Source organism: Petromyzon marinus, chromosome 24 (genome assembly GCF_048934315.1).
Source record: "Petromyzon marinus isolate PM22_M1 ecotype Great Lakes invasive population chromosome 24, UKy_Petmar_22M1.pri1.0, whole genome shotgun sequence".
In the NCBI taxonomy this organism is placed as follows: domain Eukaryota; kingdom Metazoa; phylum Chordata; class Hyperoartia; order Petromyzontiformes; family Petromyzontidae; genus Petromyzon; species Petromyzon marinus.
In genome coordinates, this window is record NC_133690.1 from 2,108,607 (window position 1) to 2,135,514 (window position 26,908).

General features: G+C 45.5%; 1 protein-coding gene across 1 annotated transcript in view; it reads right to left on the bottom strand.

The window, feature by feature from the left end:
- Positions 1–563: 563 nt before the first annotated feature.
- The window catches only part of LOC116945477 (sodium-coupled monocarboxylate transporter 1-like), a 56,825-nt gene continuing 30,480 nt past the window's right edge, over positions 564–26,908 (bottom strand). Inside the window, exons 11-15 of the mRNA XM_032959801.2 lie at positions 18,745–18,831; positions 15,362–15,552; positions 14,326–14,444; positions 13,720–13,808; positions 564–12,601 (exon numbers count right to left, since the gene is read on the bottom strand). Of these exons, the coding sequence (XP_032815692.2) occupies positions 12,491–12,601; positions 13,720–13,808; positions 14,326–14,444; positions 15,362–15,552; positions 18,745–18,831 (597 nt within the window). The 3' untranslated portion in view covers positions 564–12,490. The remainder of the gene's footprint in view (positions 12,602–13,719; positions 13,809–14,325; positions 14,445–15,361; positions 15,553–18,744; positions 18,832–26,908) is intronic.

The window sequence follows — 26,908 nt, forward strand, 5'->3', positions numbered from 1 at the left end:
TTGCATTGACGTTTTTTTATAGATTGAAACATTTTAAACATTCTGTACGTTATGGAATAATATGCTAAATTACAAAAGGTAATCCTTTAAATGTGTAGTTATTACAACAAGAGTTCAGAGTGATCTAAAACTGGCTAGCAGATGATTTTAATCGAGCAACTGTTGAGTCCATAAAGCTTCAGCTGCGGCACTATGGTTTTTGTTTGAATTGTAGCCTCACCCTCCGTGTAACTAACCACCAATATGCAAAATGTGTCATAATATTTCTTCATTTTAAATGACTGAATTATACATACCAGCTTGTGAAACATTTTTTTATTCCTTATATTGACATTTTCAAATTAACATTTTTGTAATCATCTATATAGTACATAGCCTACTTTTTACACATTACATTAAAACGATAGGCACCATCCGTTGGTATTTGCCTTGGATAATTTGAGAGTGTTATTTCTCTCATTAACTCAGTACAGACCATTGAATATTTTAAATAATTTGTAAATCTTCCACAACTTTGAATATAACATAGTTCAGATATAAAGCAATACATTGAAAATAATACGTAAGAGAAAAAGCATCGTCAAATTTTATTGTTGTGTTGATATTACAGCAATTATGCGTATACTTCATTCATATTTGCTTATTACCAGTAGGTTACAATTACAGACATCTTGCTTAATAGTCTTAACTAAATAATTCCAGTAATCTGTCCTAACTTTTGTGCAAGCATTACGCTGTAATAACTGAGTAATAGTGTAACAGGACATCTCGATGATTATACTGCATTCTAGTATTGCAATTTGTAATTTTCTTGGTGCACATTTCGAAGATCCCAGAATACAAAACACAGTAATGAGCTCTTATTACTTTTCATTCTATCACGGAATGCACATGAACTTTGATCAAAAATATATCTGCCATATGAAATAAGAAAGCAATTATGGTTAAACTATTCAATGCAATATCCAAAAATATATACACTGGCAACCTGGGTGACATTACAAAAATATTATTTGTAATATATCTGGAATATCGATACAATGCTAGCAACCAATATCACGTTACTCTTCATTGAATGACATTTCTATTGAAATTAGAAGTTTAGAACAACACATCTGAGTATGACCCGCCCCCTGACCTTTAGAGTGGAGAAAATAAAAGTTTACCGTAGGGATTGCACAACTCAAAACGTGCACCATCTAAATCATGAACACCAACTCATAACATAAATGATAGACATAGTAGGCCGATGCTTTAAAATAGATTTTCAAATTCGAGAGGAAAGGGACACTCATATGATGGGTTTGCATTAGCATTTTTGGGTTTGGATAACACTGGAAAACTTTAAGGTTTACACAGTATTTGATTGCCATATGTATTTTATTATCTGTAGACGAGTTTAAAAAAATGGTGAACTTCATTGCCGACTATGGAGGGAGAAGTGCGTAATGTATGACACAGTAAATATAGCAGTGCCCATCAATGTTGTGAAATAACTGTTTATAGGGTTGAAGCCTCATCTCAAAACAGAGAATTAGCATAGGATCAAGTGCAAAACTACGCCAGTCTTTCTTCCATCAGCATTGCCGTTACTATTCAATTTAATGAAACAGCAACTGTACTCTGCAGCAAATGTATGTCAGTGAACAACGTTCACAGGAATTGTTGTTTTTCTAATATTAAAGAGCCAATATGTTTTTTCGTAAATATGTAGTGACATCGCGGATGTCACTGTGTGGTACCGGCCCTAGAGAGGCACGGTGTGCGATATACTTACATGTGGACATCACGTATGTAGCAACATCGTGGATGTCACTGGGTAATGCCAGCTCGAGCGAAGGCTGCCTATCCGAGGATGGACCACGACAGAGTCGACTCGTCTATCAAGGTTGCAAGATGCATTCAGGCTCAACGGCACAAGGGGTTGGCGGCACGTACCGTGCCCCGTGAGGGGCTGGATACATCTGAAGACGTGGAGCCCGTCCCAGCCTGCGCATCGACCCAGAGCGGAGGCAGGCGGGGGGACGGCATGGTGCGACGGGCGGACGACCAGCGGCGGCAGAAAACTTCTCCTCGTCCCGGGAGCAGCCCCGTCGTCTGCTACATCTATGGCCTGCCGGGGCACGTCTCGTTGGGCTGCCGCGTGCAACGACATAGCCTGCCCAGACCACCGTCATCATCCACCCGACCGTCCTTCACTCCACTGCACTCTAAGGCGATTTGCGACACATTACACACTTGGCCCCTGTATCCACCTCACCCATCTAGTGCGTTCAGTTTCTGTTCCGGTCGCGCGTCGGTGTGGGAGGATTTTGACTTTGATCGGGCAGGCCGGCCGCTCCAACCGGGTCAGTGGTCGGAGCTGGCCCATCGAGTGGTGGCCGCAACCACAGGTTCATCTGCTGTTATTGGATTGATAGAAGGGGTTGAAATTAGGATGCTCGTTGACACCGGTGCATCAGCGACCATCATTTCAGAGTTGATTCATAATATCTTGCCCCCTAATTGTCGTTCCTTATGCCCTGTCGAAGCTTTGTGCTTCGACGCAAACGGAAGCTCATTGGGCATTATTTGGAGAATAACAGCGGAGGTGTGCATTGCGGATGTCAAATTGACAGGACAGGTTCTTGTTTCAACGTCCTTTGCTATTCCTTGCTTGCTCGGGACTGATTTTCTGGGAAGGATGCCCCTGCAAATATTGATTGACCAGGGGTGCCTGGAATTACCATCCGGCCGTCGAATGGCATTCTTGCCTTCTCCCACTCGCTTATACACAGCTAACGCTACCGTGCAAGCGCTTGCACGTAGAACGGTTAAGATTCCTCCCGGCATGCAAATGTTGGTCCCCCTACGATTGCGCAAGCCGCTAGACCAGGGGGCGACAGCGGGAGGAATCCTCTTGGGACCTTCTCTTAAAGCCAGTCGTGGATTGACGTTAGTAGGGGCCCAGACGTTGGTATCCAACGATCTGGCACCCTTCATTCAGGTTCTTGGCGCAGGGTTAGACACGTCGGTCATCCAGGAAGGTACCGTGCTAGCTCATGCATCATCAGCGCTTCATGAGGGAAGCATCGTTGGCAGTGTGGGTGCCGTGTCAAATACGCGGCTGCACCAGAATCCTGATGAGGGGTGGATGGATACGCTTTGTTCGGAGAATGCGGAATTGTCTGAGGTCCAGAGGGGGAAATTGAGAGCGCTTTTGCACGAAGTTTCAGATGTTTTTAGCAAAGGAAAATTTGATATCGGCCGCACTACACTTTTGAGTCATCATATTAATATGGGTGACGCCGCTCCCATCTGGCAGAATCCCTACCGGCTGAGCCCTACGGGAAAAGAACACATTTGGCTGGCGGTTGACGAAATGTTAGCCGCAGACATTATTTGACCGTCCACCAGCCCACGGGGAGCCCAATTTGCACTTGATAAAAAGCACGATGGTAGCTTGCGCTTTTGTTTTGATTTATGTAAGCTTAATAAGGTCTCTGTTGCTGATACGTACCCTCTACCTCGAATGGATGACTCACTGGATGCTATAGCAGGAGCACGGTTCTTTTCCACTCTTTATCTCCTATCCGGGTTTTGGCAGTTGTCGCTAGACGAAACCTTTAAGCCCAAAACAGCATTTAATATGCCACAGAACTTGTTCTAATTCAATCAGCTTCCGATGGGTTTTCATTCTGCGCTGGATACGTTCCAGCGATTAATGGAACTGGTTCTGGCTAGTCTCCAGTAGGACTCGTGCTTGATATTTCTCGACGATGTTATCGTTTTCAGCCATACGTTTGACGAACACCTGGAATGGATACGCGCTGTCATTCTCAAAATGCGTGCGGCTAACCTTAAATTTAAACCACAGAAGTGTCACTTCCTCCAGAAATCGGTTCGGTATCTTGTCCACATAGTAAGCGAATCGGGTATTGCGACTGACTCAGACAAAACTGCGTGTGTTCGAACTTGGCCGACCCCCACGTCGGTGGGGCTGATGCGCAGTTTCATAGGATTCGGGTCCTATTACCGCCGTTTTGTCACCAGGTTTGCTACCATCGCCAAACCTCTCCACGCCTTGACGGCAAATGGAATTGAATTCCATTGAGGGGAGGAGGAGGAGGCCGCATTTGTTGCGCTCTGGGATGGATTGGTGAATGCCCCTCCCCTCTGCTACCCCAACTTTTCCTTGCCGTTTGTCCTTGATAAAGACGCTAGTAACACCGGAATTGGAGCTGTTATGTCCCAAGTTGTCAATGGCATCGAGAGCGTTGTCGCACATGGAAGCTGTCTCTGGACAAACAATGGTATTGTGTCACATGTCGGGAACTGTTAGCTATTGTGGTTTTTGTGCAACAGTATAGCCCCTGTTTGTATGGTAGACACTTTGAGGTGCGCTCTGACCACGCAGCGCTACAGTATGCACTGCATGTTGAACAGCCTTCTGGCCAACTTTCACGCTGGTTGGAGGTCCTCCAGGACTACTCCTTTAATGTTATCTATCGCATAGGCTCCCATTACACAAACGTTGACGCCTGTCGCAATTACCAACGAGCGGCAAGTGAACGTTTTTTCAGGCTCCAGGCGCTGTAAGCCGCCCAACGAGCACTCGCCCCCTCCCCTTGCAGCGTCAGCCGAGGTTGTAACATCTGAGGTGACCGAGGAATGGGTGCGCCTCCAGGTTGAGGACGCTTTCCTGCATAAATTGTGACGCCGTGTCAGAGAGACTGATGGGGGCAGGGATCAACAGGGTGTCGCCTCTGTCATTCTTAGAGGCGGATTGCTAATGCTTTGGGATGGAGGGTTGCGCCGTTATAACATTGTTGTGCCCACTGCCCTGCGGGGTAAGGTCATTTGGGTGGTACATGAGCGCATGTTGCACCTGGGTGTGCATAAGACGTTGGCCACACTTAAGTTGGACTTCTTCTGGCCTGGCATGGCTGAGGATGTCGCTAATTTGTTGAAGGGGTGTGTGTAGTGCACGCGGCAGAAGCCGCTGGCGAAACCCCGTTGCAATCGATTCAGGTTTCCCGCGTGAATGAACTAGTTGCTCTGAACATTCTAGGTCCATTTCCCACTACCCCTCGTGGGAATAAATATATATCGAGTATTTTTCACGATGGCCTGTGGCCTGGCCACTCCCCAACCAGTCGGCGGCGACAATCACTGAGGCATTCTTAAATGGCTATTTAATGGACAAGGGTGCTCCCGAACGTCTTCTGACCGATCAGGGCAACATTTTGTTTTAAAAATTGTTGCAAGAAGTGTGCGATTTGTTGGGAACAAAGAAAGTACACACGTCACCATACCACCCACAGACGGATGGCATGGTTGAGCAGCTGCACAGGACCTCCATGTTGAACAATCAAGTCAGCGAGTCACAACACAACTGGGATTTGCATATTCCCAGAAGTTGGCCCCTCACGCATCCACCGTTTTTTTTAATCTATGAAAGAGAACACGACCCCCCGATTGATGTTCAGTTACGAGCCGGCTCCAACAAGGCTAAATTAAAAAAAATTCTGACTCCGTGCGCTTCACTCTTCAAAAGCTTTCCGAAGCGCGGGAAGCTTCCAGGGTAAATTCCAATTCGTGCCAATTGGCCAATAAGCGGCTGAGGGGTTTCCGTGCTTCTGCATATGAGTGGGCACCTGGGGGACAGAGCCTGGTTGCACTGTATACAGGTACCGGTGGGTACGTTGCCCAAATTGTTCAAACCCTGGAGAGGGCCAGTTGATGTGATTCGGGTCGTTTGATCACAGTGTGTCCAGATCCACTTGGGGTGGCGGAGTTGGTTTGTACATCTCTCACGCCTCAAGCCTTTCATCCCTCTGCGCGAGTTTGTTACATATCCACACCGCAGGCACCGAGTGTCCGGCGAGCTAAGGTGTGTGCCCGCTGAGGTTGGCCCTCAGCGGAGTCATGTGATCCCGGCCTCAGGTGCCGCATGCCTGACGTCCTCCAGGCCGCCGCCTGCGCCATCTCCACTGGATTCGGGAGAGGAGAACCTGTCAACCCAGCCTACTGCTCTTCATGAGGAGCCGGGTTCGATGGGACATTTGCATATTCCCCCTGGGACCTCCAGCGAGAGCGAGCCCAACTCCCCTGGGGGCCCGTCACAAGGACTCAATCAAAAACTCTTCGGTTTTCGTGATCCCCATGCACACACACTCCCACACCATCAGTTGCTTGTCGCACTCGGTAGGCTGTATTGGCTATTGGCTGAACCTAGCCTTTATTGTGCTTGCGGGTGTTGTTACAGGGTGAGGGTGGGAGATGTTGGTGATGGAGGAGATTCCGAGCGTTCAAGGTTTACTGCATTTCTCCTCTTGTGTTGTTGTTCTGTACTTACACCCGTTTCCCCATTGGTAATGTACATCAGTAGGTAGTGTAGATGCAGAAACGTAAATAGCATCTCTGTGTCATATAAGTGAGTGAATGTGCACTTACCTCTCGATGGCGGCCGACGGGGACACATCGGAGAAGCGGGCCCACGAAGCCGGGTCCCGTCAGAGAGAGAGGACGTGCCGACATAGAGTGGTGAAGGGGGTCCAGAAACGGGGGTCCGGGGGGCCATGTCACACTGGCTCCGGTTCCGTCGGGAGAGAACGAGGAAGGGGCGTGGCGAGAGGCGGAGCGGGGCCATGCTCGAGGATATGGTGGTCGAGCGGGAGAGCTGTCTGTATGTGGTCACATCAAAGGGAGCCGGAGAACATCAGTCGTAGGGACTCAGTGAGGCAGGGACCCCCTCTCCCTTTTTTCAGGTCTAGAATCGCGATGAGTATGGTTAACTTGTAAGCCTGTTAAAGTGTTAATAAATCGTGGTGCCTCCAGACTTCAAGATGTGCCTCGTCAGATACACACTACATCTGGTGCCAGAAGTGGAAATACTTACTGCTAGGATATGCATAGGATTCAAATGTATACGAGATGAAAACAACCTACCAAAAGATCTTCGGAGGAGGAAGATGAGGGTATGATTCCCCAGACAGCTCCGGAAGAGGCGGGTCAGGAGATGGACCTCGAGTGGTTTGGACCTGCAGAGCAGCGCCTGGAACATGACCTCACCACTCCGCCGGCGGCGGGGAGAGACAGGCGAGTGCCTGGCCAGCGGTTGGCCGATCTGCTGTCCGCCATGGCAGTACTTGTGGCATAGGTGGACCTGGACGAGCTGGCCAAACGAGTTGGAGGATCGGGGCCATGAGGTGAGGACTCCACCGCCGCTACGTCCCAACCGCGGGAAGCGCGGGAGATGCAGCCCGCGCAGGCGGCCGCAATTTTGAGCGGTGCGTGGGAAGGGATTCCCGCTATTTCGGGCGTCCCGCCAAATGGGTGTGTGGAGGGTCCCGAGCTGAAGAGGTGCCTTCCCTTCATCAAAGAGTTTCACCATTCTGGCGAATTGCCCGATGATACTGGATGTAATTACCAGCGAAACGTCGTACTCAAACTGTAAATGTTGTGGATTCACTCTTCAACACACCGGTGGGCTAAAATAGTTAACTATTTGTCTTTTGTCAACGTGACACTTTTTTGCTGATTGACCGTCAAATGGGTGTGTGGAGGGTCCCGAGCTGAAGAGGTGCCTTCCCTTCATCAAAGAGTTTCACCATTCTGGCGAATTGCCCGATGATACTGGATGTAATTACCAGCGAAACGTCGTACTCAAACTGTAAATGTTGTGGATTCACTCTTCAACACACCGGTGGGCTAAAATAGTTAACTATTTGTCTTTTGTCAACGTGACACTTTTTTGCTGATTGACCGTGTCGGGTGGTGGAGGGTTACGACACATTTATAAATAATGTGATCTAACCCAAAAACCTTTATTATGAATATTGGTCGCGAAAGCCTATGTGTTAAATGTGTCGTAAGAGTAAACCTTGAACGCTCAAAAAGAGTTTGTCGCAACAGGCAGAGATTGGATTGCTTTCAGCCATCGCTTCACTGCTACGTGCGAACTGGTGGGGTGGACAGAGGGGGAGGCGCTGCGGGCACTCCCTACGGTGTTGGATGATACCGCCTTGGGTGCGTTCTACTCCATTCCAGCCGAGGATCAGGTGACAATGGCGCAAGCTCTTCAAGATTTTCGACCCGCCATCTAACATGCAACGTGAGGATTCCAAGACGCCTCTTGTTTTCCACAGGACACTTATTTCACTGGCCCAGGCGGCATATCCTTAAATGGACAAGGATGGCCTTGATGCGTTGGTTTTGGACCGCATGCTGGGATTGGCCCAAGAGCTCGACATTGTGCTGCCCACCTCAATGGCAAGTGCCGAGCGAAGGTGGTGGTGTGCGCGGTTCCTGCTGAAGATGGAACAGCTGAAGAGGTCGAGTCTTCTCAAGCCTTTGCGTCGCTAAACGACGGTGGGTGGAAGATGACTGGGTCGGGGCGGAGGGACGACCATGATCGATGGCCGGGGGCCTCCTCCAGGCCTATGTCGTCCCCCGTCGTGTGCTTCAAGTGCGGCGTTCCAGGCCACATCTCCAAGGGGTGCCGGACCGACAGTGGGAGTACATCCAGGACGCTGGCATCCTCGGGATGACATTTTTCCGGGCCGCAGACCCAACAGGCGAGTCACGCTGCACCTCACACCTGGCCCTCACACTCACCTCATTCATCCGGCTCGGGTGTCGGTCTCGATTCGCGGGGGGGGGGAGGGGGCGTCCGCTCGTGCTGCGGGGCGAGTAGTTCGGGATCTAACGGTCGACGGGTGGCCACTGCGACCTGCTCATTGGTCGGATTTGGGCCAATGTATTGTGGCTGCGGCCACGGCATCCTCGGTTGTCATTGGCTCTTTGCAAGGGATGGAGGTGTGGATGCTTATTGACACGGGAGCATCCGCTACCATCATATCTGAAACTATTTTTTATTGCTTACCTGCTAAATCGGCTACCCTCCGTCTCATGTTGACGTCCCGTGTTTTGCAGCGAATGGCGGTTCTTTGGCCATTATGGGGCAAGTGTTGGCTACCATGGCCATTGGCGACATTCAATTAACCGGCCCGGTATTGGTTTCGAAATCGTTAGCCGTTCTCTGCTTGTTCGGAACGGATTTCCTCGGGAAAATGCCCCTCAAGATCCTCATTGACCAAGGGTGCATAGAATTGCCGTCCGGCCGTAGAATGGCCTTTTTGCCCTCACCCACTCGACTGTGTAGGGTTAATGTAGTAATCCCTGCGCTCGTGCGGGAAACGGTTAAAATTCCCCCTGGGGCGCAAATGCTCGTGCCCTTGCGCCTCAGGAGGGAACTTGATGGGGAGGCCGCCAAGAGAGATGTGCTGTTAACACCATCCAATGAAGTGAACCGGGGACTTACGTTGGTGGGAGCCCAAACTATCATGAGAAGTGACCAGCAACCTTTCATTCAAATCCTTAATGCTGGTCTTGGGCCCACTGTAATACAGGCGGGCACAGACCTAACTCACGCATCACCTGCAGATGGCGATGTAGGGGGGACGGGCCCCGTTTGGATTATTGCAGCTGTGGAGCGGGGGGGAGATATCGACGACGCATGAGTGGACGCACTCTGTGCCAAAAGCCCTGACTTGTCGGAGGTGCAGAGGTCAGCGTTGCATGCGCTCCTTGTGGAATTCTCGAATGTGTTTTGCAAAACTAAATATGACATTGGCCACACGTCGTTGGTACACCATCACATCGACTCGGGAAATGCGGCCCTCATTCACCAGAACCCATACAGGCTAAGCCCGACTGAGAAGGATCATGTTCGCCATGCGGTCAAGGAAATGCTAGCCAAGGATATTATCGCCCCTTCAAATAGTCCATGGGGGGCTCCTATTGTCCTCGTCAAGAAGCAGGATGGCACCTTGAGGTTTTGTGTGGATTTTCGAAAGTTGAACAAGGTGTCTGTTGCCGATGTGTACCCGTTGCTGCTACCCTTGACTTACTTTCCGGCTTTCGGCAGTTGACCTTAGACAATAGTTCCAAGCTTAAGACTGCATTTCGTACTCCCCAGGGCTTGTTTGAGTTCAATCGTCTACCCACGGAGCTAGCCACGACCAGTGAGGATATAAACCAGGTCCCCAGAGGGGGTCAGCGTTGCTGTTGTTATCCTGAAGATCTACGTTCTACGTTCTACATCCGAGAAGAGTTACCAACACATGGACCTGGACCCAAGCCGGGGTCCTGTCCATTGTAGCTACCCCCAGTGTAATTAGTGTAGTTAGCCTGATGGTCCACCAGCATAGGTTGTTATCTGGTAAAGGGGCAGTTACCCCTTTGTGTTGGTATCAATAAATGTGTTGCCTCCAAGGAGTACGTCTGCGACTCAGTTGAATCCACTACAAATATATTATGGTAATTTGGATGAAGAACATGCCTTTGGAATAGAATGCAAGACATTTAGGATTTCATTTTCAACTGAGATTAGAATAACAATAGACAATGTCAGTGAAGTGACCAGTGATTGGTTGTTATGTCACCATTGCAAGCTGATAGATATAGTTCATGTATTTCAGCAAGAAAGGCCCAATAAGATGTTAGCCTGTCTTTCATGGACATGCTGTGACGTTGCAGATGTTATACAGTACAGATCTTAGTATAGGAGATGCTAAATAAACATTGTCTTTACCTTAAAGCAAATAGTGAATATTAAATATCTGACATACAAGATACCACTTTTTTTAAAGAAAGTGTTTAAAATGTGCATGGACGAACCTAAATTACAGTGAAATCTTGGATTGCGAGTAACTTGGTCTGCGAGTGTTTTGCAAGACGAGCACATTTTTTAAGAAAATAATAATTTGATAAACGAGCGATGTCTTGCAATACGAGCAGTACGTACAGTATACGCTTTGTCTGCCGAGCGTCACGTGATCACAACTGAGCCAATGGTTCTTCTCTATCTCTCGCTGCGGGATTGTGGGTAATCGTCTCCCATGCTCGTTCTCAGTCGGCGTGCCTCACTCGTATAGTCAACATCCGTGCGAGCGTATACTGTTTACTATAGTACTATAGTGTTGTGACCACGTGTATACTGTTTACTACAGTGCTATAGTGTTGTGACCACGTGTATACTGTTTACTATAGTACTGTATAGTGTTGTGACCACGTGTATACTGTTTACTATAGTACTGTATAGTGTTGTGACCACGTGTATACTGTTTACTATAGTACTATAGTGTTGTGACCACGTGTATACTGTTTACTACAGTGCTATAGTGTTGTGACCACGTGTATACTGTTTACTATAGTACTATAGTGTTGTGACCACGTGTATACTGTTTACTATAGTACTATAGTGTTGTGACCACGTGTATACTGTTTACTATAGTACTGTATAGTGTTGTGACCACGTGTATACTGTTTACTATAGTACTGTATAGTGTTGTGACCACGTGTATACTGTTTACTACAGTACTATAGTGTTGTGACTACGTGTATACTGTTTACTATAGTACTATAGTGTTGTGACCACGTGTATACTGTTTACTACAGTACTATAGTGTTGTGACTACGTGCGTGTGCGTAAAGCATTTTTTTTATTTTGTGTCCAAGTGCAGTGACTGTTTAGTAAATGTATTGCAAGTGAAAGTCGTCCTACACAATAACTCTTCTCCTCCTCTCTCGTTTCCCTCACACCAGTAATACAATTTATTAATTAATGTAATTAATAAATTTGATTGCTTTATATTAAATTTAAATAATAAAAATATAAAAAGGTATTTTGTATTAATCCTTTTTATATGAATACAGTATTTTTGGGTTGTGGAACGAATCATCTGAGTTTCCATTATTTCTTACGGGGAAATTCGCTTTAATATACGAGTGTTTTGGATTACGAGCACGTTTCCGGAACGAATTATGCTCGCAATCCAAGGTTTCACTGTACAAGTAAAATTGAGCATATTCTCATGGAAACAGCTCAGGATTGTCAGAGCATCTTTGTCATAACCTAATTCAAATTCAATAACTGATCACGGGCTGGAATGTTCCAAATTACCATTTAATATCACCACATAGAGCAAGCTAATGAAATACAAACAAGTTCGTAAAAAAAAAGTTTAGGATGTAGGAAAATGTAGACTGATTCGACATAAATTCATAATTTATCATACTTGTCATCTCACTGCCCAAAAGAAGGGCTGTTGTTTAAAATGTCAGTGTACCATATACTGTTCCAATATAACGAAGTGTTGTGAAGAATGTGTGAGTGCTGGTTGTGCTGTGGCTGCTCACCATTGCCGATCTAGTCACTTAATTTCATGTCTAAAGGATTGACTATTATTTGTTATTGCTTGCTAGACTTGCCTATTGATTGATGACGGATTTACAATATTTTTCAAATCATCACACCAGTCCTGAATTACTGAAACAATGCCGTATGTTTGTCTGTCATTTGAGTTTGTGCTTTGGAACCAAAGATAGTACAAGAACGAACCCCTGTGTACTTGGCAGCGGTGGTGACACAGTACCAAAAGCACTGCCGATGATAGCTTGTAGCTAAAGTCCTAATAGCTCATTAGTGACTGGTCTTGCTTCTACTTTACATTGCCTCACCAATATCAAAACTGGGGTTGGTTGTACCCATGTTTGCTGTGTGACATTTCCCGAGTGGTTTACTTGGGACTGCAGCTGATGCAACTTTCTCCACAACCTGCAGAACAATGAACAATGTGCAATGGTGATTTATAATGACACGCATATATCCCACCTGCTTTATACATATTGATATAAACATTTCACAATGATAATCAGGAAGTTGAACTGAACTAAAAAGTGTCATCGTTAACCAGAAAAACTCTACATGTATTGTCGTTGGTTAACCGTAAATGATAATGGCATATGGATAGAGAACCAAAGAGTGACACAGAATGAAATAGACAGACAAAGGGATATAGAAAGACAGACATAAATAGACTATGAGATAGACACATTAATTGTTTCTTAGGACAATTTACCTCGAACTATGACAATGTACACAAAATATTGGGGTAAAATGCAAATTACCTTGAAGTCAAGAGTAATTTTCATGAATACTCTATGACATGCTAACTGATTGGTTATGCTCTCATTGAATTATGTACTGTACTCACATTACCATTACACATATAACAATAATATGACAGGTACTTATATCGTTAAACTTGTCCCGTGCTGCAAACCGAGGTCAAAAACACGATTCCCCATAAAATGTTACTAATGAACACTATTTTGACCTAGAGTTTTCCTGTTTTCGGTTACCCAAACCGAACCATAAAACCCATCGATTCTCCGATTATTAATATTTTTGTTACAGCCCTTTGCTCATTGAAAGCGTCCTCTCAAAGTGAAGGTCATGGGGGTTGTTTGTCCATACTACAGCCTACTGGTCAGTGCGGACTTGTTGCAAACTACCAGTTCAGATATCACTGGTCCCTTGTGCTAGCTATGGCTATAGATCCAAATTAGGATGCCCGATGAAGTGTGTAGTGCACTAACCAATGTCACGACTCCCCACATGGATAATCCCAATTAAATAAGAAGGGAATTGTGCTGACGAACAATTAGTACAGTTAATATATTGCATTCATTTCTGTGCCTATCGATTCGTATTGACCAATCAGAACACTTTTTAGATTTTGAGAATAAAGGGATGACGACCACCGGCGAAGTGCAGCGAGTGGTGGCGCCCTGTACTGGATGTGGAAGCTAAATATTACATAATAGTGCTCTAAAGGCATCCCACAGAGAGTTCATTATCGGCCATCACAGTTTAGTCGTCGTGGTACTCACTGCAATATCTGAATGTGATTTCCTCCAACTGCACGGGAGACAGGACCTCACGAGAAGGGAAGGGCTAACTTCTTTCCCTTTCCTACCACCTGTCGACAAACAACAGCGCACAGCTCAGCTTCAAACGATCTTTCTATTTTGTGGAATGAATCTGACATCAGGCATATTCTAGTGAGATTTTTAGTAATATGTCCTGCATACTTTCAGATGAAAATAAACAATTCTAATTTATATAATTACAATGACCTCGTCTCGAATCTTTGCATCTGATAGGCTCATAGTGATGACATAATTTTGCTTTATTTGTGACCAGAAGCAGGATGACTTCGTCACAGTTCTGGCAAATCGCCTAATGACGCTGGTTCTAATCACCAGCGAAACGTTGTACTCAAATTGTAAATGTTGTGGGTTTACTCACCACTGCTGTACTGAATAGCTAATTAGCACATTTTGTTCATGTGACAAACCTTACTAATTAACTGTCAGGTGGTGGTGAGTTAACACACATATATATGTGATCGAACCCAAAAACCTTCATTATGAATACCATTGGTCGTGAAAGCCTACGTGCTAAATTAATATATCAATCAGATCTTAGTTTCTTACCTGTCAGGACACTGACGAACATTCCCACAATGACCACTCCCAAGGTCCCCACTGCACTGTAGTAAAGGTAGGACAGAGAATACCAGGTGCTGGCTATAGCAGGCTGATCCGGAGGAAGCCTGCAGAAAGAGAACGGCACACAAAGGATACCTCAGCAATATCCTCATGAGACCCCTGGCACGTGGTCCCACCGCGTCCGAATAGATAATTGCGTTTTTGTTGTTATATCCTGTTATTGGAATCTCCTCGTGTGGTGTGCTGGGCCCACATGTTATTGCAATAATGAAAATAATATATTCATGAATAAGCAATGGTCCAAAAGAAATGGGATAATTAATGCGTGAAGCTCAATATTTAGTTTCGAAGTGTTTGTGGAGTACATTATATTGTAAAACTAAAAAAAATACAACCAGCAAATGAGCTCATCATATGCTTCATAATTTTTCAAGTGAAATCATGGGTAAGCAACTATGTACCATTCAAACTAAGCAACATGTACTATGCCATTCATTTTCATTAGTTTGGAGGCGACAAAGAAAACTGTATAAAAGTAAACAACTATTTACCCTAGATTCGAAGCTTTCGTGACTGCAGGAATTATTCTTTTGTATTTTTTTAGGTAAAGTCACGTAGAAAATAAAATAATAATAATAAAATGCAACGTTTCGGTTGGAACACAAGCAGCCATCATCACACTGCTCCCTCCTTGTCCCCTCGTTTTTCTGCTGGTCCCCTCGTTTGTCCGCCTCCCCAGTCCTCTCTCTGCCCCGGCCCCTCCCACCTCTCTCTATTTAAGGCCTCGGCACAGATTCGTTGTCCTTCTGTTTGTCTTGGTGTGTGTCTCGCTCGGTGTGTCTTTGTGTGTCTCTCTCTCTGCATGTGTGTCTGCTTATGTTGTTTCCGTGTCTGTGTTTTAACATTAATTCTTACCTGATGATGGCTGCTTGTGTTGCAACCGAACCGTCATATTCTATTATAATTTGATTTGATTTTCTACGTGACTTTACCGAAAGAACCAAAGAGTAGAACTATTTACCCATTAGATGTCGGAGCCAGCAAGGTTACGATCGTTTGATTGAGGAAACTGTCAGTCTGGTTAAGCCACAAGCATCCACTGGTGTTGAGAGGTAAGGGCAGAGTTTTGTCAACCGGTGGAGGATAGAATTGTGCTCCAACTCCAACCCACAACGCCAAGAGAAACCCCGCAGTCAGACCAGCAGCAGCACCCTATGGCAGAGATATTCACAACATGCAGTCACATTAACGTTAGCCCAACATTACTACTTATGTGTAATTATTAGGCACGCAATGATTAATCGATTCAAATAGATTCTTATGCTCACAATATATGCATCTAATTGTGCTTGTGAGAATCTATTATTAACACAACAAAAAATCGTAATTGTTTTGCATATACCCTGCAACAATAATTGGTTTTATTGATACCACAATGGAAAAACAACAAAAAATCTACAACCAAGTCACGAACCCAAACCATGAAGTTCATTGAATCATGTGTAATGAGCGACTTCCGCAACACGTCGTGTAGAGGGTACTCTCTTCTTTATTCACATTCGGGCACACCACAGGCCATCCTTATTCTCTTACTTCTCCGAGTACACACGTAGATATTAGCATCCATACCAGCTACACGTGGTCGATCCCACAGTGTGGTTCCGTCCGCCTACTTACTCCCAGCCTCGCCACTGGTTGACGGCATGCCGGCGAGGGTGGTGGGACTTCGCAGGATATCTGGCATGTGGCCGAACGATGGAAAGAGATGACGGCGAGCAGCGACGCAGTCTGGACCCAAGGCTCCCCACACCGACCACAAATCTGTCTCCGCTTATATTTCCGCAAGCGCGGCTAGGCTCCGCCTCCGTCCACGTCCTCTCTTTGAACCTTCTAGCCGGTTCCTGGAGTATCTCGGCCAGCCCCGCCCTTTACCTTTGGCCCAGACACCTCTCCGTTTGAGATTGCATGATGTCTATAGTGGTGTCTGTACCCGTGCTTCCCTTTTCCAATCAGATATCACTATGTCATTACATCACCCCCAAACCCCCCATAATAAAAAAAGTATCTGTCCTGGATAATATTCAATTAACTTGGAAGAGCACATATGCACAGAATAAGATTGACAATAAAGAGGTATAAAAGCAGGACTCGTGGCGTGTGCTTTAAAGGACAGGACAAACCGTAGAACAATTTACCCGCAATAATGAGGGGACATGAAGGGGATATACAAAAGAAGGGAACAAAACGCAACAACTCTTAGGCACTCCGACATTCGCGATCAATCCCAGAGCAAGAATAAACGAAACTGCAAGCATTTGGACCGAGTCCACGACGCTGGTCTGTCAACGGAGATGGCCTCCTGCTCCCGCTCGGGCGGCGCGCCAACCACCGGATCGTCCGGAGATGCAACATAGGAGGCACAGGAGCAGCAGGCTCGGCATCAGCAGGCACATCCTTGATCCTGGCGAAGTCCCGAGCCCCATCCACGGTCACAGACCCGGATGCTGTTGGCATTGAGGTTGAGCCGTCGGAGGGGCAGCGGGCGCTGGAGCAGCAGTCGGTGTTGGAAGGCGATTCTGTCATCCCCTCGCAAAGTGCCCCAGCTGGCCACAGCGGAAACGGGCCAAAGGCAGCCTCTGCACCACCCAGTCCTCGCGTTGACACGGTCTCCAACTCCATCAACGGCGCGCAGTGTCCCCCCGTCTCCGATTCTACGGCGGAACTGCAGCAGCAACGTCCCCCTCCGAAGACGCATCGCCGGCCGGAATCACCACAAGTGTGCTCGGCGACCATCCCTTTGGTTCCCTGTCTCGACTGGGGTCCTCTGTCCACGCCGCCATCTGAAACCAATGCTGTAGATTTTCATGGGCCTGAAGACACCTGGCAGCCCATCGGGAAGATGTTTGAATGTCTTCGTCACACACAGGAAGATCACCCCCATGTCTCTAGCCAGTACCAATATTCGTTCCATGACGAGCGAGTCGAGGGCCTCCGGATTCACACCAGGGTAAGCTGTTCCCACTAACGCCAACAGTGCACTGCGGTAGGCGAGAGGCATCTCGGCTTCCCCTTACCTACATAGAAGAAATTTGCATCGCGTGTCGGAAGGCGGCTCGTACAAGTCTGCCATCTCAGCATAAGCACCTTGAAGTGTGGACTTTTTCTCTGCAGGAATAGCTCTGAAGACCGCAAGAGCATCGTCATCCAAAACAGTCAGCAGAGTTACCAGCGCCTCTTCCTCCATCCAATCTACTGAACGGAAAGCCGCCTCGAATCGCCAAGTGAAGGCGCTCCTTTCGCCGCCTGCCACGACAAATTATTTATCTTGAGGAAGTCTGCGAGTACGATAGGTCCCACTCCCCACGTCCTTAGCGGCGGCTGCCACACCTTGCGCACTGTGCGACTCTTGTAAAATGGCGGACTCCGTCCGTGCCTCTTCCGCGCCGCCTGAAATGGTGGCGTCCGGCTGCGTGCTCCCCTCAGCATGCGTAATGGTTGCCGTCGCACCTGCAGACGAACCTAACGAAACTTCCACCCCGGACTCCTGGTCGCTACCTCCCGGTGATGCGTGTGTTGAGTGCCCCGCCACCGTAGATGCTTTGAACGAGGGACACCAGCTGCACAACCACCGCCCGCAACAAGTCCAACTGCTCCGTCACCTTCCTCCAGCTGTCTTCGGGCTGCTGGTGCATAGATGTCACATCCGCGCCGACCGTCTCCGGCGCAGCAACCAGGACCACGGTTCCCGGGGTTGGCAGGTCTTGGGTTCCATTTCATCATCCTTGGAAGACTCCACCGGTGGGTTATGCTTCTTCTGATATTGAAACATCTTCTGTTAACTTGTAATTCTTGTTAAACCACTTCTGAATCCAATGTAATGAACGACTTCCGTGATATGTCGTGTAGAGGGTACTCTCTTTTTTATTCACATTCGGGCACACCACAGGCCAACCTTATCCTCTTCCTTCTCTGAGTACACAAGTAGATATTAGCATCCCTACAGGCTACACTTGGTCGATCCCACAGCGTGGTTCCGTCTGCCCACTCCTGGCCTCGCCGCTGGTTGACGGCGTGTTGGCGAGGGCAGTGGGACTTCGCAGGAGATCAACCACGTGGCCGAATGATGAAGAGAGATGACGGCGAGCAGGGACGCAGTCCGGACCCAAGGCTCCCCACACCGACCACGAGTCCTCCTCTGCCTCCGCTTATATTGCCACAGGCACGGCTAGGCTCCGCCTCCGGCCACACCCTCTCGTGGAATCTTCTAGCCGGTTCCCGGAGTACCTCGGCCAGCCTAATTAACTGAACCCAATTATCAAGATTCAGCTTACTCATATAATAATAATTACAACTTAAATCCTTTCATCAACCTACTGCCACGTTAAGCATGGAGGTCTTTCTTACGTAGTCATTGCTGCAAGGGAAGAGAATTCCCAAGATGAAGACGCCGAGCATGGGGCCTCCCAGAATCCCAAACACCATCAATGCCGCCTGAAAAACAAAAACTGCCATGGTGAAAATGTGGTCCCAAGCATGCTGTACCTTCATCACGGCAGAATAAAATCAGGGTTTTCCAAAACTATTTTTTTTACTGTGGTCTCTTATCAAAAGCATTGCCTAATAGGAGACCACACTCCTTGGATATATCATTCAAGGAGTGGAGAAACATGCGTTTAGAGTATTTGGCTGCTATAAATGTCCACGTGATAAGACACTTCGTTGAGCAATCAATTGTGGCCAGGGCGCTTCTGAAAAAAGAGTTATGTACATAGCTCAGTGGGCCTTACCTGAAGATTACCGCTTGTGTTGCGATCGAAACGTCATAGTTTTTTCGTTATTATTTTTTATTTTCTTTGAACCTATCTCCGTGACTGTACCGAAAGACACAAGAATATGAATTCCTGCAGTCACGAAAGCTTTAAGTCAAGATTAAACAAATAATAGTTTAGTTTTAAATAATTGTCATAGTTTGATTAAGTTTTCACTTCATTGCAATTTGAGACATGCATCTTACTGATGGTCATGACTCATAAAATTGGAAACCCTGGTCTGATGCATGAATTAGCTGCTCATATTCTTGGATCTTTCGGTAAAGTCACGTAGAAGGGAAACAATAAATAAGAAAAATATAAAACAATAAAATTATCACGATGTTTCGACTGCAACACAAGTAATCATCATCAGGTGTGAAAACCACAACAAGAAATTTTAAAAAAAGTGGCGTTTTTTTTTACGTTAGCACCACGGAGAGCGATTTGGCAGTTATTCAGATGGACGAGTCCATTTATGTTCGGAAAAGAGGAGCGGGGAAATGAAAATAATGGATGCAGTCTGAAAGCCACCGTAAGCGTGAACAGTCACGAAAATAATGGACGCGGTCTGAAAGCCACCGTAAGTGTTAACATGCGGGTGCATATGCACCCGTATGTTCACCCCTTCTACACCTTTCATCATGCTAAGTCCGCCAATAAAACATTTTCAAAGAGTGGTACCCCAAACTTTCGCAGCACATGCGGATGCATGTGCACCCGCATGTTCACCCTCTCTACACCTTTCATCATGCTAAGTCCGCCAATTAAATGCTAATTTTTATGCTAATTCCTTTGTCAAGGCACCTTAATCCCTCTCACACAGCTTAAAGGCCGTGGTCTGAGCTTGGCTCTGTTTCACTCCAGCGCAGTCTTCGAGACAGTCTGGTCCCTTCACCTGATGAAGGCTGCTTGTGTTGTGGCCGAAACGTCGTGATTTTTGTTGTTTTATTTTTTACCTACGTGACTTCAACGAATAGAACCAAAGAGTATGGATCCTTGCAGTCACGAAAGCTTCAAATCTAGAATGAATATGAGCGCAGCCCACAGCTGGTGTTTTTTTACATGGAATTTGTTCAGCGCCATCATTGTACAATATTTTTTTTTATTGTGTGCAGGTAAAAACGAAACCAAATAATACACACGATCATGTACAGCTGTGAAGACCACAAGCATTGTTTAGGAAACCCACAAGATCAACACACCATGCTTTCGCGGTATGGATAGCTGTTAATATCCGCGTGCCCACAATAGCCAAGCCACAAGTGATCATAAATATTAGCCTGATATTAGTCAATAATCCATGCTTCCACTTGGTCCATGCTGTGCTCATTAGCAGTGAGTTGTTGCCACTGTGCCTATTTGCAGAAAAAATCCCATAAACTTAGGAAGAACAAACTAAGCGTAAACGCAAATGTGTAGATTGGTATTCTGTGTGGAGTCATGGGTGGCCATAAAATTAGTGCTAATTGATAACCACGGGCGGAGTGATTCACCCCCTGTGCTTCAAAGAATTGCTGTGATTTATAATTGTACGTGATGGATCAATTATTTTTTTAATTGTGGTGAATGTAATGACCTCTAGTGGTTGCAGTAGGTCACTTGAATGCTTAACACGTAGGCTTTCGCGACTAAGGGGACGTCCATAAATGACGTCACGCGATTTTTGACGATTTTTGACCCCCCCCCCCTCGTCACATGGCGTCACAAATATCTCCCCCCCCAGGTGCGTGACGTCATTTATGGACGGCCCCTAATATTATCCATAATATAGGTTTTTTGGGGGGTACATCGTGTAAATATAAATGTCGTTACATTTTTTTTGCTGCTGATAAGGGCCGAGCAACTGTTGTGATGCCTCATGAAAATTACGATAATAAAATCAAAGATTTACTCGATGAAGGAACCTACCTTAAAATTAAACGAGACCCAACCAACACCTTGGAACGTAAGACAATGACAATCATTGCCAAGTCATCAATTCCCAAGGGAGAGCAAGACCTGATCAAACCTAGGGCGTCAAAACCACCAATACTTTATGGGCTACCAAAAAGTATTAGACCCATAGTTTGTATAAGAGGCTCTGCCACATACAAATTATCACAATACGTAACGAAACAAATACAGCCCGACAACGATAGGACCTCTTCGTTCATTATAAACTCAGAACATCTCGTAAATACAATTAAAGATATTCCCGTAAGTTTGATGTGATTTCTCTGTTCACCAGGGTTCGGGTTAAAGAGTCACTTCAAATACTCGATACTCTGGTAACGATGACAGGTTTAGCCAAAGATATCTCACGACTAGCTGAACACTGTTCCTTCTGGAAAAGTGATTTTCATAAACAAAAGGAAGCAGCAGCAATGGGTTCTCCTTTGTCTCCTGTGATTGCAAATTTGTACTTGGAAGATTTTGAAGCAAAAGCAAAAGCCTGAAGCACTCTAAAACCCCCTGCTTGGTTTAGATATTTGGATGGCACACTGGTGGTCTGGGCTCACGGCAAAGATACACTTAAAGAATTTCTAAATCATCTCAACTTGCTAAAACCATCCATCCAGTTCAGCATAGAAGTGGAAGTTGACATAACTCTCCTATTTATGTATATTATGCTCGAACGCGGCCGAAATGGTAAAATAACATAGCGTTTACCAAAATAAAATGCACACTGACACCTATCGGAATGCAGTCACACCATCCATCACCCCACGCAGAAATCCTTTCTCATCAAGATGCTCATACATCGCGCTAAGAAAGTGTCAGATGGTGATAGTCTGATAAGTGAAATGAAACATGTAAAAGCAGCGCTGCCATTGAACGGTTACAATGATGCACAAATCAACAGGGCAACCATTGGAAGGACGTGATGAACCAGCGCAGCGACCAGCTCCACAACCTGGTCTGACCAGTCTTCCTCTCGCGGCGCAGCAGCCAGCTCCGCAGCAGCAGTGAGCTCAGTAGCTCAGTAGCAGCCAGCTCGCAACAGCGAAGCTCCGCAGTAGCGAGTTCCATAGCAGCGAGTTCCGCATCAGAGGAGTTCTGTAGCAGGAGCGTGCTCCGCACCCTCACGCGTTAGCACGGCCATCTTTTAGATCGCTAACACGGCTGCTTTTGTCACACATGGGACAGGCAACCACCGGCATGGCTGCATCGACTTGCTCATCTCTCATTGACTTTAACAAGGTATTCTCATTGACTTCGCTCATGTGCTTTTACATGCTTTTCTCATTAACTTGAACATGCTATTCTTTGTTACACATAGACTGACATTAACTTGCAAATTTTTTCATTAACTTTTACATGCTTCCCTCATCAAAATACATATGCTAATCCTACATTTAATCTGAGCTCTTATACGTTACGGAAGCTCATTAACTTTGCACTATAATCCAACATGCTGACCTAATCTTCTTTGGTTCTTTCGGTAAAGTCACGTAGAATGAGAATAAAATAATAAATTGATAAAATATTATTTAATAATAAATTGATAAAATAAAATAACATAAAATAATATTTTATCAATTTATTATTTTATTCTCATTCTACGTGACTTTACCGAAAGAACCAAAGAAGATGAATCATTGCAGTCACGAAAGCTTTAAATCGAAATGCTGACCTAAGTTAATTTCCTTTAACATGCCACGTTATTTATTACCTTTACACTATAATACCCCATTAGCACTACTTTGGCTACCTTTGTTCTCAAAAACGTATATAAACTCTTGCTGGTAACAGCTTCTCTTCACAAGGCAGCAGACATCGTGCTGCTCACAGCAGACATCGCGGCTGTCGCGATTTTCACCTGAAGACGAACGCTTGTGTTTTGCGTTCGAAACGTCATGATTTATTTTGTTTTATTTCTACCTACGTGACTTTACCGAAAGAAACGAAAAAGTATGGATTCCTGCAGTCACGAAAGCTTCAAATCAAGATTGAACCGCATCTACATCTGTTAGAGCTTTTAAAAGACTGCGAGACAAGAAGGCTCACATGGTCGAGTCTCTCACCTTTCTGAAGAGATGCCGTGAACACAAGATAATACCGATCGCTTTAACTCTCACTTCTGCTTCTGGGACTTCTCCTAACGCTAAACGTATCCTGTTCAGAGCTAGCCTATCTCTAATCTCAAAGAGGATAAGACTGCTCCGTTTTGAACTGGATAATTTAGACAAAGTTCTCCTACAATCACACTTGACATTAACAGATAAAATGTCCACATCTGATTGGGACCTTGTAGATAACATGATTGCTTCTTCTGCTGCAACAATGTCCTCCAAAGTCAAAGTTAACCTGATTGCTAAAATCAACAGCCTGTCAAAATAGAAACCAGAGCCACATTAAAAAGCTAGATGTTAACAAGATTGTTTTCAATCAGAGTAACAGCACAATTTCCGATAGCCTAAAATCAGTACTAGTTAGAGGGTTGAATTTTGCAATAACCCCAAAATCACATCCCAGTGGATGATATAATTGGCCAGGTTGATGTATCCCTCAAAGGCTTGGGACACATCACAGCAGACGTGGCAAAATCTGAAATTGCCACCATACTCAAAAACGCTAAGAAACCCATTAGCAACATCAGCAAAGATGAGCACTCTGAACTCGCTCAATTAAAAAAAGAGAGATGACATTGTCATCCTCTCAGCTGACAAGGGCAATGCGACTGTCATCATGGATAAAATTGCATACTCTACAACAACAAAAATCCAGGACCTTCTTAATGATGGTAATTACACCAAAATCAAGAAAGATCTGACCAACGTCGTTGCTACAAAAACCAACAAAATCATAACTAATTCAACTTCTCTAATCGAAACGACAAAGCAGCCATCCATAAAACCTTCAGGTGCCAGACCACCCGGATTTTATGGCCTTCCAAAAATCCATAAAGACGGTACCCCACTCCATCCCATCGTTTCCACCATCAACTCCCCTACCTAAAAAAAACGATTCTTGTCTGAGACCTTGCTTCCATTCACTGGCAAGACTACCTCGGCAGTACTTAACTCAGCTCACTTGGTTTCTTAGATCAAGGACATTTCTCTGTCTCCAGATGATTTGCTTGTCAGTTTTGATGCAATCTCTCTGTTCACCAAGGTCCCTGTACCTGACACCATAGCAATCATTGAAGACCTGGTCCAACAGGGACTGAATCTTGATGTACCAAGTTAAGTGAGGCACTGCCTTACCAACACTTACTTCACCTGGAATGGTACTTTCTACAAACAAAATAAAGGTACCCCCATGGGTCCCCCCCTATCACCAGTGGTAGCTAATGCGTTCATGGAGAAATTTGAAACAGATGCCAACCTGACATCCACCCTACGTCCTTCCTTGTGGAAGAGATACGTAGATGACACTTTCATTATTTGGCCACATGGTCAATCAGAACTGAACCAATCTCTCAACCAGATCAATTCCATACACCCATCCATTAAATTCACCATGGATGTGGAGAAGGATTGTAAGCTACCATTCCTAGATGTTTTGATTGAGAAGAGGCCTGATGGCTCGTTGGGACATTCTGTCTACAAGAAAGCTACCCACACTGATTCCTATCTGAAGCCTGATTCCCACCACCACCCAGCCCAGAAGAATTCCCTCATCAAAACACTATACCATAGGGCCTGCTGCATTTCTGACCAGCGCCACCTCGCCAGTGAACTGGAGCACTTACATCAAGCCCTAACGATGAATGAATACTCGTACCGCACAATTCGCAAAGCTGTATCCCCAACCATGGAGAGACAACCTTCTGAGGATCCAATCAAAACCATCACCTTATCGTACATAACAGGTGTCACCAAAAAGATTGCCAAAATTCTAAACAAACACAAGATCCAGGTCCGATTCAATACAGTTCCTCAAAATCTGTGATCTGATCCTATCTGTGAAGGATGTCATTCCTGACAGTCAATACCCTGCGGTCTATAAATTGAGCTGTACCTGCGGTAGCAGTTAAATTGGGGAAATGAAACGACATGTCTCGGACCGGGTTCGTGAACACAAGGCAGATATGAAACACGGCAGAACCAATACCTCTGCCGTAGCTGACCATTGTTATAATGCTGTGGGCTGGCACGGTATTGTTTATTCCGAGACCAAGGTACTCTGCAAATCTTCGGGTTACCTTCAAAGATTTGTACACGAAGCTATCCAGATATACAAACATACCAACAACTTCAACCGAGAAGACGGGTTTAAGCTGAGCAACCATTGGAAGTACGTGATTAACCAGCGCAGCGACCAGCTCCACAACCTGGTCTGACCAGTCTTCCTCTCGCAGCGCAGCAGCCAGCTCCGAAGCAGCCAGCCTCGCAGCAGCGAGCTCTGCAGCAGCAGCGAGTTCCGCAGCAGCGAGCTCAGTAGCAGCCAGCTCCGCAACAGCGAAGCTCTGCAGCAGCGAGCTCCATAGCAGCGAGTTCCGCATCAGCGAGCTCTGTAGCAGGAGCATACTCCGCACCCTCACGCGTTAGCACGGCCATCTTTTAGATCGCTAACACGGCTGCTTTTGTCACACATGGACATGCAACCACCGGCATGACTGCATCGACATGTTAAAGTCTCATTGACTTTAACATGATATTCTCATTAACTTCGCTCATTTACTTTTACATGCTTTTCTCATTAACTTTAACATGCTATTCTTTGTTACACAGACTGAAATTGACTTGCTCATTTTTTCATTAACCTTTACATGGTTCTCTCATTAAAATACATATTCTCTCTCTATTCCCCAGCCGTTCTTATGCTAAGTTCGTTAACTTTAACATGCCACGCTATTTATTACACATAGACTGACATCGACTTGCTAATTTTTTCATTAACTTTTACATGCTTCTCTCATCAAAATGCATATGCTAATCCTCCATGCTAATCTGAGCTCTTATGTGCTATGGAAGCCCATTAACTTTGCACTATAATCCAACATGCCACGCTATTTGTTACCTTGACACTATAATGCCCCATTAACACTACTTCGGCTAGCTCTCTTCTCCAAAACTCATATAAACTCTTGCTGGTAACAGCTTCTCTTCACAAGGCAGCAGACATTGTGCTGTGCGCAGCAGATATCGCGGCTATCGCGATTTTCACCTGAAGACGAACGCTTGTGTTGCGTTCGAAACGTCGTGATTGATTTTGTTTTATTTCTATCTACGTGACTTTACCGAAAGAACCAAAGAGTATTAAACATCCTACATGCTAATACTGTATATTTCGGGATTAACTGATAAACTAGCCAGATTTTGGGAAAAACAAAACATCCGAGTCAGATTTGGCACTACATAAAATACAGAAGCTAATATCAAGTACGAAATATGTATTACTGAAGCTATCAACAGAAGGTTTGTACTGGATTCATTGCACTTGTGACAAATGTTATGTTGGGCAGACAGGACAAATGATAAGCACGAGACTAAAAGAACACCAAAGAAATATTAAATAATCCGAAATACAACTGTCGGCCGTGGTAGAACTCGCGTGCCAACAACTACACTCAATTGATTTTGATAGTGTTGAAGTTCAGTGCAAAACTAGTTACTACTGACCAAGATTAATTAGAGAATCTATCAAAATTGAGATAAAGATAAATAATGTAACCCTTCAGATAGCTTCAGGCTTCGTGCGAATCATCAAATAATATATTGTTGAAATGCATGCCTATAGATGTCACGATATATCAATGGGTATTACCTGTATGCATACAATAACGGGTACTGCTATTTCATTGCACGCAAAAGACAGGATGGTCAAGAACA